This window comes from Ovis aries, chromosome 1 (genome assembly GCF_016772045.2).
Source record: "Ovis aries strain OAR_USU_Benz2616 breed Rambouillet chromosome 1, ARS-UI_Ramb_v3.0, whole genome shotgun sequence".
In the NCBI taxonomy this organism is placed as follows: domain Eukaryota; kingdom Metazoa; phylum Chordata; class Mammalia; order Artiodactyla; family Bovidae; genus Ovis; species Ovis aries.
This window is the reverse complement of record NC_056054.1, coordinates 11,866,824-11,885,360: the sequence shown is the minus strand read 5'-3', so window position 1 is coordinate 11,885,360 and position 18,537 is coordinate 11,866,824. Positions and strand designations below refer to the sequence as shown.

Below are 18,537 nucleotides of genomic sequence, written 5' to 3'. Positions count from 1 at the left end.
CCACTCCTGCTGGAGGGTGAGGAAGGCCTAAAGTCTGGCAAAAAAAAAAAAAAAAAAAAAAAGGCAACCTTTATTTGCTGGCAGATCTTTGAGGATGTCCTCAAGACCTGCACAGCTCTTTCCCTTCTGGAGAGGAAATCCTTGGGAATTTCCCTTCTTGCTCCTTCCAGGGTTGCTCCCATTTCAGGAGGGAGAGGGTACCTCCCCCGCCTCCCCCAATCATCAGGATTGGCCCTGCAGTAATACCCACTTCCCCACACAATGCTTCCTATGCCTGGACATGGAGGGAAAGAAACGACGGGGAATTAACAAGCCAGATAGAGCCCGACTCATAGGCTATTTGTAAGAAAATTAAAGATTTGTTTTTCAGATGTTGGGGGCCATGCTGTTACCAGACAGCTGGCAAATGGGAGAGATTGGAATGATGGAATAGATCAAATTATTTAAATGAGAAAAATAAATTCACACACAGCCTAGCCGCTGCCCGGTGACAGATTCGTTTATTTATCTACTGTATCGGCACCGCTTTGTCTCTGTCAAAAAGGTCATTAAACTCGCCTAACTGCGTATTTCGCAGCCTCCTGCTCCAGCCTCGCTCCACAGCTCTTCTCTTCCCTCGACACCCAGCGCCACTTGAAAAAAAATTTATTATCGCTAATAAACAAGGTTTTGTTTTTTTTTTTTTAACCCTTTCTAGCTTGCTCCCCCTCAGGTCCTGCTCCACCCCCACGGAAAATTACAGTTTCTCTTTATTCTTTCTCAGGAGAAATGGGGAAGGGGGCCCGTCCTCCTGCAGAGTTGGAGAAGAGAGATGCGAAGTACCAGGGTGCATCTCAGCCGTCCCTCTGTATCTAAGGATTTAAGCCATCTTCCTCCGAAACCCCCGTAGTGGCGGTGCACGGTCAAGTTCGGCTTTCCACAGCATAGGGTCTGCTGCCCTGGGCTCTCCCACCCCCACCAGCTCCGGCAGCTCCCCTAGTCCAACGCTGGACGATCCTCCTGGAATTTCGTCTCCCCCGACTCCCGGGCCCAACTCTAACTCTGCTTCCACGAGGGATGGGGGTTAGGGAGGGAAACCGGCTCCTGGGTCAGTCCCCGGCCGCTGCCGTCCAGCCAGCGCCGGCTGCGTGGGAGCTGGAAGGCGAGACTCCGCTGACGGCGGGCCCCGGGTCCCTCTGCTCCCGGCGGGCGCGTCTCTTCCAGCTGGTCGGGCCGCTAGGCTGCCGCCGTCTCCCAGCTCGCGGTGCCAGCTCTCGTGCTCCACGCCCGGCTCCCAGGCTCCGTGCCCTCGCAGTCGAAGGGGACCGGGGGCCGCAGGGCGGATGGGGACGACTGAGAAGCGAGGAGAGTCCTTGTTCTCCCGCCGTCCCCCTAAAACGGGTCCCGGGCCCCCTTCCCCGCCCCCTGCGCAGGTGTGAGCTCGCGAGTGTACGCCTCGGCGGGTTTGAGTGTGAAGTGTGTGTGCGCGGGGGAGTGCGCGGAGGGAGCGCGGGCGGCGCGGGAGGCGGGAGGCAGGGCGCGAGGGAGGGGGCTGGGAGGGAGTGTGTGCGCGCGTGCAACTCCACTCCGGGGCTTTGTGCGAGCCCGGGCGATAGCATCCGCCGCGGCTGGAGGAGGAGCGGCCGGAGACGCGCGTGCAGCCCGCCTGCCAGCGCCCGGCAGCCGGGGCAGGTGGGAGCCCGCGCGGGAGCAGAGCCGACGCGAGCCGCAGCTGAGTCCGAGCGGAGCCCGGGCGGAGCCCAGGAGCATCGCTCGAGGGGGGCCCGTGGGCGGCAGCCGGGCGGGGCGGGCGCCGGCGGGGCGGCCCCCCAGTAAGATGTGCGCGGCGCCGCGGGGCGCCCCCCACTCGCAGCGGCGCTCGGGAGCCGGGCTGCTGGCCCAGGCGGCGCCTCGGGGGCTGCTGCGCGCCCGCGCCTAGAGCTGCCGCCCCAGGGAGCCCGCCACGGCCGCGCCCCGGGCACGCTCGGCGGCGCCCAACGATGACCGCTCCCTGGCGGCGCCTCGGGAGTCTGGTTTGGGAATACTGGGCCGGGCTCCTCGTGTGCGCCTTCTGGATCCCAGACTCGCGCGGGATGCCCCACGTCATCCGGATCGGTAAGGGCTCCCGGGAGCCGAGGGTCTCCGTGCGCCCGGGCGGGGGCGGGAACGGGGGGCCACTGACCGCGATCCCAAGAGATTTCCCAATGTCTCTGGGGGCTGCCGGGGCCGGGTGACCACCAGGAGCTCGACCCGGTGAGGACAAAGTTCCCAAGCCGGGGTCACGGGCCTTACTTATTGGGAAAGAGGCGGCTGGGCTGCGGCGGGCGAGGGGCCCTTGGCGCGCTCCTGGACCGCCAGACCTGGCGGAGTGTAGCGAAGCGTTCGGGTCCCAGCCTGAGTCGCGGGCGCATTGGGGCGCATTTGCCCGCGACTGCCAGCAGGACCGGCCGCAGACCGAGTTCTGGGACCTGGCTCCTCCGCGAAGCGGGAACCCTGGGGAAGGCGCCAACTTCTCTTGCCTCTCCGCTTCCCGCGGGCCCCTCGCCCCGACCTGGGGCAGGGCTCGAGCGGCCGCGGCGGGGAAGCAGGGTCCGGCTTCGCCAGACGAGGACGGCCGGTCTCCTCTCCCGGTGGCCGCCCTCGGCCTCGGTGGCCCCCTTTCAGCCCCGCGGCGCGGGGCAGGGGAGGGTCGCCCCCTCCCCCGGTCGCTCCAGCCATCCACCGCGGCACAGGCCTCTCCCCCGCCTGGGGCAGCGCAGAGCCCGAGCGGCGCAGGCAGGGAAGGCGAGGAGAGGGATGCCAGCGGTTTTTAAAGTTAGCCGAAATCCCTCAGCAGCTGGCGGCGGCTGGCGGGTCTGCGCGCGGCTCTGAGGCTCTCGCGTCTCCGCGTCTCTTCTCGCCAGAGACTCTTACTCGGGGCTTTAACTTTGTTGCGGCCGCCCCAGGCATCCCGAAGGCAGCGCTCAGGGCTGTGCGGGGAGGGAGAGTGGTGGCGGGGGAGAGGGTGGAGGGGCGCGTGTCCCAGGCCCGAGACCGCCAGGGCTGGGCCCGGCCTGGCCAGGCGGGAGCCTCGGCCACGCAGGCCCTGCGCCCGCAGCCAGGCGGGAGACCTGGGCCGCCTGGGTTCGCGAGGCGCCCCCACCAGCATCTGGCTTCTCGGAGCCAGGGCCGCCTTCCTCCCCTGTGGCTCTAATCCAGGCGCGGACTCTGGGCTGCCCGCGGCGTGACGGGGTGCAGGCAACCGATATCGAGCTTGGCTTCCGTACTTGAGGTTTTCCTAGGAGGCAATCAGAAATCCCTTCTCTCTCTTCCCTGGTCTCCCCTGGATTCCAGGTCCTCTTGAACTGGACATCTGGACGAGGGTAGAACACAGTCCTCAGCTCTGCCCGCGCTGGGGTCTTCCTGTTCCTGCCCAGGACCCCAGCAGGCAGATATTTGAGGCAGAGGAATCCAGGCACCCGACTCTGGGGACAGCCCTCACGACTAGGCTTAACCCTTTGCAGCCCAGACTGCTCCAGGCAAGCCAAAAATATTGTTTCTATCTCTGCACCTTTGCCTGTCCCAGAGCCCGGTCTGGTTACCGTTCCAGGAGCAGGCAGCCCCTTAGTAGTGGGCCAGGACTTCCTTTATTCCCTCTGTTTTTTTGGTTTTGTTTTTTGGTGTGTGTGTGTGTGTGTGTGTGTGTGTGTGTGTGTGTGTGCACAGGGGCCTGATTGATAGGGTGCCCTTGGGAGAAGAGAGGGGCCCGAAAGGTGCTCTGCACCCAGCCCACGCATTGCGGTTCCCTCTCCTGTTCCTCCCCCTGCAGGGGTGGGAGGGGCTCTCTCAAAGCCCAGCGCCAGCGGGTGGTGGTCTTTGGGGGCCCAGGAAGCCAGGAGCAGGTGAGGGAAGCCAGGCAAGGATGCGCTGAGGAGGGGCGGTATGGTGTATCCTCACCCGCTCCCTTTTACCGTGAAATTGACTTTCACCCGGGGACTCCTCACTGCCCTGAGGGGAAGCCCCAAGCCTGCCCGCCCTTTCTTGGGTTCAGCGTGTAATAATGCAATTAAGGATGGCAAAGCCCTCCTCTCTTCTAATCTTCTTCGTATTAAGCCCCAGGATTAATTAGCGTGTCGGCCCAAGCCATTTATATCCAAGAGCCCTGCCCCATTTGATTCCCAGCCCGAGGACTGGGGTGCTGTGCCAATGCCAAACGTGACCGCCGGAGCTCTGCCAGCTTGGATGGAGGATGGGTAGGCTCTGAGATCCCTGGGTTTCTCTGGAGCTCCCTGGGGAGCTGAATTTGCCTCCTTCAGAGCCCAGGCTGGAGTTTCAGCAGGAGCCAACGGCTACAGTGGACACGGTGTGTTGAGAGAGACACACACACAGAGAATAGCATGTTGAAACCCAAACACAACACCTTGGCCGGGCCCAATGCCCTCTCCTTTCTTCTTTCTCTCTCTCTCCAGCCCTGAAATCTCAGGGCTTTGGCTGGGGCCACAGGAATTGAGGCCCTGGAAATTGGGTGTGCTGGATGGTTCTGGTTCCCAAGACGGGGGCCTGAGCTGGCTGTGTTGGGAGCCGAATCCTTCTCCAGTAGGCAGGCGTCGCCTAGCACCAGCCCAGGAGAGGGTTTTCCTGCAGGTGTGCGAGGGGCTCTCTGGACTGGGGAGCAGCGTACCCGCCCCCTCTCTTTGTGCCTTTTTTGGGGGCTTAAATTTCCTCTTAGACAAGGAGATGGATAGCTCAGCAGTGTGACAGAGTGTTCAAACAATCCGTCTTGAATAGATGAATTGCATTGCTCTGTCTTTTTGTAATTGTGTCTATCAGAGGGAGAGGTCAAGGCATTGATTGCTTGGATGGTTTGCAAGTAACAAAGGAGAGTGAGGGAGAGAGCGAGGGAGAGAGAGTAATTGGATTGTAGTCTGCAGGAAAAAAATGATCATTGATTATTTTATATGAATATGTGGAAGATGTATTCTGTGTGTTGTTATCAAGTGTTGCTCGTTGAAGGTTTTCAAGACATTGTTCAGCATTTTATTATTATTATTATCATCGTTATTATTGTTCAGATGGATCCTAGTCTTAACTCATGGAAAGCAGCTTAATGCATGGGTCCTTCCAGTGCTTCTGTGGCCTCATGTGGGGACCTGGATTTCCTGGCTACTAGACCTAGACGCTGATGTGGAGGGACCTTGGGCTGGGAACCAGGAGGCCTGGGTTTTCTACTCTGCCTTCCACCAATTTCCTGAGCCACCTTGGTCAAGTCACACTGTCCCACCACCCCGGAGCTTCAGTTTCCTCATCTGTAAACTATTGAGTTGGCCATGATGCTTGGGATATTCTGTGATTTTAAGTTACCTTTCAGTGTGGGCTGGTGGGGACTGTCCATGCCTTGGTAGGTTTCATGTCTAGATCGTCCCTTATTTTACATACATGTAGAATCAAGGGCCAGTCTAGCATTTGAGAAGGGAACCAGACAGTGGTGGCGTTAGCTGGAGGAGCTCCAGAGGATGGTGGTGATCTCTAGCCAGCCAGGGGGAGGTTCAGAGCCAAATGACTGCAGAGACATAAAGCAGGTGTATGTGGCGGGGTGGAAGGTGGGCGGATCGGGCAGACTCGCCCAGCATCTACACTCGGAGCAAAACAGAGTTTTGAGACTCTGAGCCTGGACTGGGAGGCGGGGAAGCCCAGCGGACACTGCAGTCAGTCCCAGGGGCTTGAGGTCCCCTCCCCAAGTCAGCCCTGTCTGCATCCCCTGCCATCAGTTCACCCAAATGGTCCTGAACGTTCATCTCCTGAGTTTGGTAGCCGCTGTGTGTAAAACAATGAGAAATTTCTCACAGTGACTGGTGATGCGCTGAAACATCGCGACCGTGTTGGAGCAGACAGCCACTGAATGAAGATCAATAGGGTTTTCCCCCCTGGAAGTAAATAGCTTCAGACAAGACCTGGGAGTGGCCCGAGGGGCCTTAGAAAGCATTAACTTGAGGAATTTCTGCCTCCGCTTTCCAGCCCAGCTGCTCCTGTCAGCCCGGGCTTCCCTCCTTTTCGAGCTGGAGTTTATAATTTCTTCTTGATGCCTGCCTTGCACTGCGCTAAACCGTCTTTTGACGTCAGGATGATCCGGGGTTTTTAGAGGTGGCTGCTGTGGGGTGAGCCAGCACAGCGTCCCGACTAGGCCCTTCCAAGGTCACTCGGGTCCCCCTGCCGCCAGCATGATAGCTGACTTCAGAAGTCCAGCCCGCTGTGTTCTTTCGGGCTTTGAGGAGCGACTCTTCGTTCCCACCCTTCCAAATGCAAGGGTCCTTCATTGCTTCCTTTGTGGGGCCTGTGAGGGTCCTTGAGCCCCCATTGCTACAGGCCTCCTGTCCTGTCCCCAGGAAACAGAGCCAGCTCGATGGGGGTCGGGGGAAGAGGCACAGATGCCCTGTGGGTTCTAGGACGACCGCATCCTCAGGAGTGGGGGGGTGCAAGGTCGTATGCAGGGGAGGCTCAGGGCTTAGGGCTGCTTGGGATGTCCATGCAGGGCAGCACCTGGCTGCGCTCCACCACTGGGACCGTTTCTGATCTGCAGAAGCCAGGCTTCCTCCAGGCTGTTACAGTCACCTGCCCCTGCTTTAGCCCCACACTGCTTCAGCCTGCACGTCCCCACCTGCACCTGCCCCCTACCTGCCCCCTCCAGCCCCCTCCTTGCTTACTCAGGACCTTCCAGAGGGAACCGAGGGGCTCCCCAGGCCCTGCCTGGCAGCAGAGAGAACTGAAAGTCCAGGAGCCGGGCCCTTCCTCTGGGGCCGGCACCCAGCAGGCCCTGGCATGTCCTTGCCAAGGTGCTTTGATGGACAGATGGGCCAAGAGTGGGCCTGGTGCAGACTCAGACCAGCCTTGGGCTTGTTGGCTGGAATAGCGCTTCTTGCAGGCGCCGATTCCCCCGCGTGAGCACCAGGGGGCAGTGTGCCTGTGCTGAGGTGGCAGCACCGTCTCCTGCCTGGGACCCCACTGGGTCTGGAACAACACACAACAGAAATATAATGGTCCTGGTTTACTGAGCACTTACTAGCTGCCAAGCACCGTGCTTTTCAAAGAATGACTAGTAGTGTGACTAGTAAGTACTTGAGACCGGTAGCTGTTGCATATTTTTTTTCTTCACCATCTGGTTTAGCCTTCACCAGCCCTGCCTGGAGACATTGTCCTCATTTTGCAGATGAGGAAACTAAGCTCAGTGAAGTCACTTGCCCAAGATAACGTGGCCAGTAAGTGGTGAATGCAGGATAAGAGCTCTCACCAGCCAGACCCCAGATCCTGCGATTTTACTGTGTAGTCTGTGTAGTCAGAAGACAGGAGGCACTGATACTCATGGATGCTGAGTGCAGCACCCGACTGCCATGCTTCTGGGTGCTGAGTGTGGCCTCAGAGTCCTGGGCTGTTAGGCTTTCTATGGGGATGATTGCATGGGCTCTGTGACACTGAAACCTACCAGTAACTGGTTTTCAGCATCAAACTGTCCTTGCAGATGGACCAAGTGGTAGATAAGCTTTACCGAGAGGAAAGGGATGTTTGGTCTTTCCCACCCCTCCTGCATGTGCGACGCACATCCTTACACCCCACCTTGTCTGGGCTTCTGGACTCTGCCTAATTCTTTAATCCGAGTCTGAAATAAAGGTGGGACACTCCTTTGGGTGTGGCCAGTCCACCCACAGGAATCCCTCTGCTCTCCAGGAACTCCAGCCTACAGTTCACCCTGGCAGCCTGCTGGCTGTCCTCAAAGACATCATCAGGGCCTTGAGGAAAGCCCAGGGCTCTGCGTTTGTGTCTCCCTCCATGCTCTTCAGCTGGTGGCCTGGCCAGAAAAGGGGGTCAGCGAATTTGCTCTTGTCCTGCCTTCCTTCCCCACCCCATCTCCCCTCCAACATCCTTTCTAGGCTGATAGGTTGTTTGGTCATTTTTTAAGCAAGAGTCACATTTGACCTTCTAAATAGAGCCTGTCTTGCTGTGAGCTGAGACTGGTGGACCATCAGAGGGTAAGGTCCTCTGATGCTGGGCCCTGGAACATGTTGCTGTCCCAAGGACACTGTGGGTGGGGTGCAGGGACCTGGGCGCAAGAGTTGCCCATTCCCCTTCCCATGCCACCTCTGCCAGAGCAAAGGCGAATCCATGCTTACTCTTCTCCTGCACCGCGTTCCTTCTTCCGGGGGCATGGCGAGACGGGGATGATGGTGGCTGCCGGGGACGGACCTGTTCTGGAAGTAGGGGAAACTGCCCTGCTTAGAGTCCTCACAGAAGGGACAGCTGTGGAACAAGCACGATAGGAGGGGTCATGTTATTTTCCAGGGTCTCAGTTTCCTCATCTGTAAAATGGGATGAGACTGCTTGCTTCATAGAGTCAGACAGATGGGATATCGTTTCAAAAATCTTGAATTCTGTTCCATTCCAAGATCAGCACTTCTTCTTGTTTTTGTTGGAGGAGAGGAGTCTAACACCAACAAACTGGGTGGGACCGGGGCCAGGGGAGTGTGGCCGCCAGGAAGTGGGATTTAAGGAGGCTCTCGAATGGTGGTCATGCTCTTGCATGACTGACCGTGACAGTGAGCGCCTCCTTAAATTTTGTGCTCCAGATGCCTCACTGGCCTATGCTTATTAGCACCTGTGTTTCCTGTGAAGTCCCTGTTTTCTTCCGCTTCTCTTTGTGCTCCAGAAACCAAAGCTTAATTGAGTGTGGCTGGGAGATCTGAGAAGACTGGACCAAGGGCAGGGGACCTGAGGACAGCAGGTCATTCTGATTTTGCTTCGTTTCCCCTCAGCCACACTTCAAAGGTGCTGCGCCCCAGAGCTCTCCACCCTCACCACACTTTGGTTTATTTCTAGTCACCTCCAGGGTCCACACTACCTAACCTCCAGCCAGGCTTTCTGCTCCCCACAGAGCTTGCATTCCCACGTTCCTCTCCTTGTTTCCTTTGACCTTTGCAGTTTCTTCACCAACACTCACTGACCTTGATTATAGCTATGTTTGTGGGTTTGTCTAGGGCTTTCTCTCAGAGAAGTTCTGTGAGTCACTTAATATATCTCACTGATGCTAACATCAGCTCTTCCCCCAACATTTTCACATTTCTGAAATCAGTCTGGATCTCACATCAGGTTTGAGTTTACTTGCAGGATTTTTTCTTTCTCGGCACCTTTAAACATGACGGTATGTCTCAGGTTTGATGAAATGTAGTGGATCTGAGCTTGAGTGGGAGTCTAAGGTGCTAGCTGTGAGACCTTGGGTGAGTCACTTCACCTCCAAGCCTCCATTTCCTCATCGAGGTGGGAATATTAATACTGGGTTAAACCACTTTCAGCTGGTTTGACCTATAAAAATTTCATATTGTTGAAACTCCTAAGGTCTTCACAGGGCTGTTGTGAGGATTAAAGGAAATAAAGTATATAAAGTTCTTTGCACAGGACCTGGTGCTTAATAAATGTTAAGGAGAAAAAGATTCCCCAAGGATGGAGACTGTCTCCACCCTCAGACTTTGAGCTGTGAGGCTATCTGCTTCTTATCTGCCCTCTGCCTTGTGCCAACCATGTAACCAGTACCCCCTGCAGCTCAATATGTAGGTATTTGGCCACGTCTCACATACCCAGCAATGGAATGAATGTCTCCAGCAGCCTGTGATAGTTACCTGCCATGCTAGGGAGCAAAAGGGGTACTCTTCCTAGCATGCTCCTGCATGCCCAAAGCTCCCAGGCACCTCTTGGCCTGTTATTTATCACACACCCAAAGCCTATGAGGTTCTGGTTCTTCCCTACATTTGCAGTGTTTTGATTGAAATGTGATTTGCATGTATTCAGAGCTGGGAAGACCCTGGCTATGCGATGCTCTTGAAGGATTGGTCCAGGGAGTCCTGATCAGTTCTTCTTGGATGGGGAGTCCAAGCTCACTCCTGAAGCAAGCTGGTGAATTCTAGGGAGGGTCTGTGGCTGGAGACGAGGCCCCAGGGGATAGGCAGTGCTGGCTCTGCTGGGAGACTCCAGGCAATGAAGCCACGGAGTGAATCCCCTGGTGCTCTTACAGATGGGAGATAATGAAATGGGGTGAGGTCGGGGAGAGTGGCAGCTTCCACTCCAAATCCTTTGGTGCTATGCTGAATGGGGGTTAAGGAAGACAGAGGGAAAAGGAGGAAGGAGAAGGAGCTGAGATCCCAGTTTGTGTGAAGAGGGTTCCCATCCATAGGAGACAGTGAAGTCTTATGCTGTTAAAGGGTCCGATGCAGACAGGCTGTGTTGGAAGGGAGTTAAGAGTATTCTCAGAACCACTGCAGAGATGAGCTCTTTAAATATAGGAATGAGGGAGACTTCCGCAAAGCCTTCCTGCATCTGCTTTGCAGAACTGAAATATGCTATTTCAAAAAGCCTGCCCAATTGGGTGGAAAAGCAGGAGCAGGGAGCCAGGGCCTTCCCAGGGCTCCAGGCATCACATTTCCTGTTTACAGTGAAAAATCACAGAATCCAGGCTGAAAAGAACCCCAGGGGTCAGTCTAGGCCTCTGCTTCTCCAATATTAACATGCGTCTGAGTCACCTGAAAAGCTCAATAAACTACAGACTGCTGGGTCCCAACCCCAGAGCTTCTAATTCAGTGGGTCTGGGGTGAGGCCTGAGAATTTGCATTTTAATGGATTCCCAGATGAAGCTGATGCTGCTCATCTGCCTACACTTTCAGAACCACTGTTCTAAGTCACTGGAGGACCCCTCCCCCCTCCCCAGTAGGTGGATATCTAGTCTCCAATTGAATACCACCCATAACAGGAAACTCACCACTTTTTGATTGTGCTTTGTTCTTTATCACAAACATATTGGCCCACTCCAATCTTTGTTGCAAAATTTGCCCTAAAACTGGTTTTCCTGCAGTTCCAGGAAAGGTAGTATGACTTACACGTTGACAGTGTAGGTTCTGAAATCCATGTCTTGAGTTTGAACTCTCATCCCTTCCTTCCATCCTGTGTCACTTTGGGTAGGTCACTTAACTGCTCTAAGCCTAGACTTCCTCACCTGTAAAATGGGGATAGTAACAGGTCTGACCTCCAGGGATCATTGTGAAAATTAACATGGCTGGCCCAAAAGAAGCCCTCTATAGAGAGTAGAAAGTGAAGTCGTTCAGTCCTGTCCGACTCTGCAACATGCTCCCCTGTCCATGGGATTTTCCAGGGAAGAACACTGGGGTGGGTTGCCATTTCCTTCCCCAGGGGATCTTCCTGGGTCTCCTGCACTGCAGGCAGACTCTTTACCACCTGAGCCACCAGGGAAGCAAACTCTCTATAGATTTTAGCCATCTAACATTGTGGATAAGCTCACAGGTTCTGAAATCTGACAGGCTGAGTTTAAGGACTGCCTCCATCACTTCCCACCTGAGTGATCCAGGACAAATTATTTAATCTCTCATAATAATAATAGTAACACCTGCCTTATGGGGTTTTTATAAGGATTAAATGAGTTAGTGCGCATGATAAGTTTGGACCATAGCCGTTGTAAGCTCTCAATAGATGTAACCTATCATTCTTACTATTATGCTCACCCTGCCCCCCTGCATCTGGTTTGGATTTATAGCCTGTCCCACAGTGCAACCCCACAGGAATGTAAAGGCATCTTTCCAGACCAACGATGCCCAGTCCTTTCAGTGTGGTGTCCAGAGCCAACCACAGTCCTGCTTATGTACTGAAAACAGTAAGCTCATCCCCTCCTTGCGTCTCAGCGTTGGTGTCTGCTTATACACCCCCAGACTATTTCAGCCTTTTCTGCAGCCATTTCACTCTGTTATTTATACTGAGCTGGTGGTCTCATGAGATCACAAGGTCTTTTCCACAGGTATGGCTGCCGATCTATCACTCCTCTCATCCTCTCTTTGGCAGTTGATCTTTTGAGCCTAAAGGCAGGACCTGTCATTTATCCCTGGTAAATCCTGTCTTGAACCTTCAGGCAGTTTTTCTTGCTTGCTGTTTCTGGACCACCAAAGCCTGTTCCCATCTCTCCATCCTTGGGAGGTAGGCAGGGATTTCACCCTCTTCTTCCTCCTTGACCTCCCGCCCACTGCCCTCCAGGGGTCTGTGGTAGAGAAGTAAGTAGTTATTGGCCCGCAATGTGGTTGTGGTTGAGAACCATGGGTCTAGACAGTGAAGTTTTGTGCCTCCCTTTCTGTTGTCTGGCATGCTTCATGCCCTCTGAGCCTTGGATGAGCATGCTTGCCTTCACTTCATCTATCCATGCCACCACGCATTAGGCAGGAAATGACCAGTGTCAGAGTCTGTTGACTTTATTCAGTGGTCTTGAATCCACCACCTACACTTTAACCAGTGTTGAAATCCCACTGGCTTCTTCATGCTTTCAGGCCCTTTGCGACTGCTGGGTTGATATCTGCAGGCTCATGCGCTGTCCCTCCTTGCCTCACACACACTCCCTGCTCCTCTGAATTGAACATCCAAGTCCCTAGAAGTCACTGTGTCTTCCCTTACACTTGACCTCTGCTCTTGCTGTTCTTTCTGGCTAACTTCTTAGTCATCCTTTGGGTCTCAGCAAACATATATTTTCCTCCAGGAAGCCTTTCTTGACTTCCATCTCCTTTTATGAGTCCCCACAGCATCCTGAACTTCCTTTGTCATAGCACTTACTGGATTGTAATTCGTGGTTACCTTACGGACAAGCTTTCTTAGAAAATCTTAGAGACAAGTGTGAACTGCAACTGATTTATTCACCACTTTGCCCAGTGCACCTAGCACCACGTGTGGTAAATAGTAAGTGATTAATAACTGTTAAATAAATGAATGCCTTGATACATTCAGGTTGAATATAAGTCTATCTAGCAGCCTTGTCATTCAGCTCAACACTTTTTCCATGTCGCCAGCAAGGATTTCACGAAAGACATTGCTAGATTCTTCTGTGAAGTCAGTATCCTAATGCTGCCCATGGTGGGTCTTGTGCCCCATCAATTCAACACCTTCTATGCCAAGACCTTTCCTATGAGGTCTATTGGGCAGAGCTGGAGTGTTTAGGGGAATGGATCTTTCTTTCTTGGGCCTAGGATTGGTCTTTACATCCATTTTCTCGTTCCTATCATGATGATTCTTCTCTTGAGAAAGGCACAAGCTGTCTACTTCAAGAAGAGGCAAAAGAAAAGACCACGACCCTCCTGTCTTTTCTGACCTCACCCCTCTCCTCTTCCCGTCTGTCCCTCGGCATCTCTGCTGCTCCCTCTGGGAGCTGAGCCATAAAAGAGAACTTCTGCAGTTCCAGCCTCACCAGGCAGGTCACTCAGGACAGCTGCCAGGCAGAACTGTAGCTGGGCCACTTGCGCTCTCACCAGTCGTAGGTCAGGCTTCCCCTTTCCCTGTTTATGCCACATCACAGGATCCTGCTAGGATGTGTAGACAGCAGGTCTACATGACAGCTTTGTGTAAAGTGAGGTGTTGACGGGTAAACCTGGAGATTCGGGCTATATAGACAGTCAGCTTGGGCCATTCAGCTTTGAGAGTATAAATGCCATCCACATTGAGTCTGGTGAGCAGGAGTGTGTGCACGTGTGTGTGTGTGTGTTTGTGTACTTGTAAAGGCTGACCAATTGAAGATTCGCTTCTCTACCATAGGCTTCCCAAACTGAGGTTCAACAGCCATTCTTTATCCCAAGTCTGATGAGTGAATACAGTGACTTGACTTTGGATCATGGGGGAAACAGAGTAATTTCCTACTGGCTGGCCTGACTGTCTACCACGTAGCTGAGAGTCACGGTGGGACAGGTTGCAGGGCAACCCTGAGCTTCCCCCCTGAACATGACAGGACTGGGCTCTCCCATTAGACTAGGACCTCCCCTTTCTTGCTTCCCTCCCCCAAGGAAACAGATGACACATTATAAGCAGAAATAGCCTGTTGCCTACATGGCCATTTTTCCTGCCCAGTTTAATAGAGGTGACAGCCGTCTATTTTACTTGTCTCGTAACATCGAATCAGTAAATAAAATATGGGTGAACTCTCAGGTTTAGCTGAATTATGGCTGGTCCATGGGGAGTGAGGGCTGGGGGGAGAGTTGAGCAGAGAGAGATTGAATCCCTGACTTCTTACAAGAGAAGCTAAGCCTTGTCTCTTCCTCTGGATCCAGAAAATCTCCGTGTGCTGGAGGAGGCCAGGCAAGGTCATCCTGTTTGATAGTCTCTGAGTCCCTGAAAGAGCCAGAACACAGGTGGAGGCACTCTGAATGTCAGCGCTACAGTACAGTACCTGCCCCAATCTTTCCTATCACAGACTGAGAGGTGCAAAATGGAAATGGCTTGAGCCACATCCCTTGGTGAGCCGTGGAAAAATCAGATGAAAACATGGATCTCTGATCACCACCCCCAGTCCATTAAGAAACTCCCATCCACTTTCCTGTCATACACACACAAACATGCCCACATTTGAAGCTTTAAATTTACAGTCTTAAGAGAGAGAAGAGGAGACCAGATTTTTCCAGTGTTGCAAAACAGACCTACGAAACCTTTTTCACATTGAGGGAGAAATACAAATCAGATGTATGTGTGTTTATAAAAGCTCGTAGATAGTGATAACACTCTGTGTTGTCCGGGGAGCAGCAGGGAAATTAAGGTTCACCCCGGTCTCTGTGTTCAGCACCATGGAGAGCAGCCAAGCCCTGGGGGTGGTGAGTGGGCACTATTTGCATGCTGATTCTTATAGTAGGGGCAATGTGGTTATTGTAAGGTCTTGCTTAACAGGCATTCTTTTTCCTAATGCTATTCCTCTAGGACTCTGGTGTTCGTAAACCAGACTGAGGTGTTTAGCAGGTACACAGTAGGCTAGTAAGAACTATTATTTGTGGTCGTTCAAATAGAGTAGCTCACGGTAAAAGAAAATGGAGCGAATGGATAGAATTTTCTCCTTTTTTTCTCTCTCTCACATAAATTGTTCTTAAACCTTTGGTGCCTTGTACGGCTTGTATGCTCAGGAGCAGTAGCAGATGACAAAACGAATGAACATTCCATTGTCAAATATCACACCTGATACCGAGCGTCTTTGCTCAGCTTGTCAGCATCATCTTTCACATTGCATTTGGTAAGTAGGCCTGTGTTATGTATTTTTATCCCACTAAATGTGATTTCTTTAAAGTGTTTTGTGTGTTATTATTTCCTGAATCGTGGAGCCCTGCATACCTATAATAGAGCCGTATTTTCTGCTAGTAAATATAATTACTCCTTGTTCAGGTGACAGGAATTAAATGTGTCACAGCTCTGTGGCATTCCCCAAAGAACCCCAGCTATACCAAGTGCTCCACCACCTGGATGTGTCTGAGAAGACTTGTAATCAGACTGGGTGTTGACAAAGGTCTCCCCAGTTAGGACAATCATGACATGGGTGACCTCAGTAGGCCTCAGAGAAAGGGAGAGTTTGCCCATCGCTGGGGTACTGAGAGTGGCCGAAACACCTGGACTTGAAGCCAAGGGCATAGGAGGCTAAGAGTGTTAGAAAGACAGGATCTGAAGAATTGGCTCTGGCCTCTGAACAAGGAGGGAAGCTTGGGTAAATGGGCTCCCAGCATTTAGGAGGCAAGATGGCACCTTGAAGTCATACTAAAGGTAGAAACGTCAGGAAAGACATGAGCTATGGTTTGTACAGAGTAAGGCTACTCCAGACACCCTGGATTGAGATATCTTAGTGAAAGGGGATTGAAGGTTTTGCTGCTCCTGCTTGGGTTCGCAGAATCAGAAGAATCTGCTTTGGAAATGGGGCTATTTTTATGCTGCTTGTAATTTAGTGTTTATTTCCTGTCTTTTTCGCATAGTCTCTGGGCTGACTCACTGATTCAGCAAACATTTCTGGATCACCCACTCTGTGTACTGCAGAGCACACAGGGCAGGGGGTTAAGGGAGTCTGAGGGGTGGCACAGCATCTGAATGGCCTCGTGGCAGGTCCAAGTGGGCGACCTTCAGTGATAGCCACAGTTCCTTGAACATTTAGGGACGTGCAGTTCAGGCTAGAACCTTATGCCTAGATTGTTCTTTGTGCCTTATTCTCCTGTGTTCTGGGGAGGAGTATGGAGGCTTAGAGAAGAAAAGAAACAAGGTGAACACCTCACAGAAGGACCAGCTGGGAAGCCACATCTCTTATCTTTCAAGCATCACTGCCCCCCGCCACCACCTTGTTCTTCCCTTTGCTCCTAAATCATTTCTTCACTCATGTTGTTCTGAGAGTTCCCCCATGCCTGAGCTGTCACACCTCATCCTCAAGGCCCACCCAAGGTTCATTTTGGCCAATTCTCTGTCTCTTGGTAGAACTGAGCCTTAACTTTCCTAGATGGAGTGGTTCATGTGTAAGTAGGAAGAAAAAGGTAGGGACAAGCGTAAACATTCAATTTTTTTATGTCTCCAAGAGATATAATTCTGTCTCCTTGGTGAGAAAGTTCTTCTTTCTGACCAATTCAGATTCTTCCTGCTGCTATGTAAATCCATCTCATCCATGGTGTGATGTGGCCATTCATAAAGCTTGGGAGAAACCTCTAGATTTGTAAGTAGTAGCTTCAGGGACTCTTTTCCTGGGGCTGTAGCAAAGAAGGGCTCAGACAATTAAACTGAAATGGCTACACTTTCACTCACACAGGTTCAGACAGATTTATAATATTTTCTTTTAAAAAAATTGGGATTGTTTTTCATGGAGACAATGATTTATGGAATAATCAATTTCTTTATCTACCTAATCCATGGGAGTGATCTATCAGTGTAGGCATCAATCTCCCCTAGAGGTTGAGGAGAGTGGACAGCCTTTGAGCCTGAGTCACCCAGCGGAAGGCAGCTTTTACCAGGAGCTACTGTGATCCCAGATCTGGATCTGAGGCCTGTAGGAAGGAAGGGGTGGAGCTCCTGCAGCCTCCCTCTCTGAGCCAAGATGCTCATTCTTTCTCCTCATCAGTCTTATCCCCACCCAAAGTGGAGTAAGGTGCATCACGTGCTATTCCCATCATACAGGCGTGGAGACTGAGTGCCAGAAAGGATGCTCAAAGACCAGATGTTGGAGACCTGACATCAAGAGGGGCTAGCCCTCTGTCTCTGAGGACTGCAGCATAGAAGAGAGGGCAAACCTGATCCAAGAGGCCCCAGAAGAAAATTGGGACCCATTGGGAGGTGGTCCCAGAAGGCAGAATTTGGTTCAACATCAGCTATCTCCTAGTCAGTGTTCTTTGAAGATTAAGTGAGATACCTTAGGAGTAGTGAGCTTCTTCCCATGGGATATGTTCGAGAACAGATTGGCCTGGGATGTTTCAGAGGAGCTCTGGATTCCTTTCACTATGAAATTCTAGGCATCCTCAACTATGCAATTAGAGATGCCATAAAAATTCCGGCTCTCTGAGTTTCCTAAAAGACGAGGCTTGTACCTGCTCTGGGTTACACAAACTCCATGAAGGCTGAGCTCAGGGTGGTGGTTACAAGGAATATTCTTAAAGATAGACACTTCCCTGGCTGTCTTCTAACAGCAGTTCATCCCTTGGCAGTGCCCTTGGGTCAGAAAGGAGCCTGGTGGCTGCAGCCAGCCCCAGGCAGGGCCCATCAACATTTCTGAGCAGTATAGTGCCAAATACGCTGGCATGCTTGATACCACTTAGTTTGCACATCCCTCTGATATAGGGATGGTGACCGTCCTTTGCAGATGTAGAAACTGGTGTCTGAGGGAGGTGGATGGTTCAAGGTCACATAGCTGGTTGGGGTAGAGCTTTGTCTCTCCGTTCATATGTATAGTTGGTTGTCTAATGAGCCTTTACTGGGTACATGCTGTATGCCAGTCCTCCATGAGGTGCCAGGACTAAAGGGTGAGCAAGACAGACATGATCCTGGCCTCATGGAGCTTTCAATCTAGCAAAAAACAGACAGCAAAGAATCACTACAAACTCCATGCATGTCACAGAGGGACTTGCAGGCTACCAGGGTAACATCAAGAAAGGCTCCCCCAAGGAAGTGACACCTGGGGAGGAGGAAAGGAGTGGTTAGGTGATGGTGATGGTGGGGAGTAAGGGATACATTCTAGGCAGAGGGTACAAATGCCCAAGGCACAGGTGGTTGTGTTAAGTTGATGCCCTATAAGCTTTGGAGGTCAGACATGGTCAAATATCGGCAATTTCATATGTTTCAAACCAGTGTTTAAAAAACCTCAAGCAAGTCTGCTGTGAATGGAGCAAACAGAAGGGAATGTGAAAAAAGAAAAGTAATATTTGAGTAGTGGGAATATGGAAGGCTGGATAAGCAAGGTAAGCAGGCAGGACTTTAACCCCAGGGCACTGGGGAATCACTGAGGACTTTATGAAGGGGAGCAGCAAAACCACATTGTAGCTTTGAAAAGTCGACCTAGTGGCTGTGTGATGTGACTGCAGGTGTGAAGCTGGAAGATGGGGCAGGGGCAGGGGTAGGGGGGACAGGCATCAGGAAGCTGTTTAAGTAGTCTAGGTAGGAAAGGACAGGGAGATGTAGTGTGGAAGGTTGTTAAAGAACACATGTCCTGATTCCTGGTCCAGGACTCTCCCCAGAAGCCTGGCATTCCCCTTTGTCCCAGGCTTGAGCACTGAAGGCTGGGCTGTG

General features: G+C 52.5%; 1 protein-coding gene across 2 annotated transcripts in view; it reads left to right on the top strand.

Moving 5' to 3' along the window:
- The first annotated feature begins 1,844 nt into the window (after positions 1-1,844).
- The window catches only part of GRIK3 (glutamate ionotropic receptor kainate type subunit 3), a 247,504-nt gene continuing 230,811 nt past the window's right edge, over positions 1,845-18,537 (top strand). For both annotated transcript variants that reach the window (XM_060399335.1, XM_004001807.5), the window contains exon 1: positions 1,845-2,094. In XM_060399335.1, the coding sequence (XP_060255318.1) occupies positions 1,980-2,094 (115 nt within the window). In that variant the 5' untranslated portion in view covers positions 1,845-1,979. The remainder of the gene's footprint in view (positions 2,095-18,537) is intronic.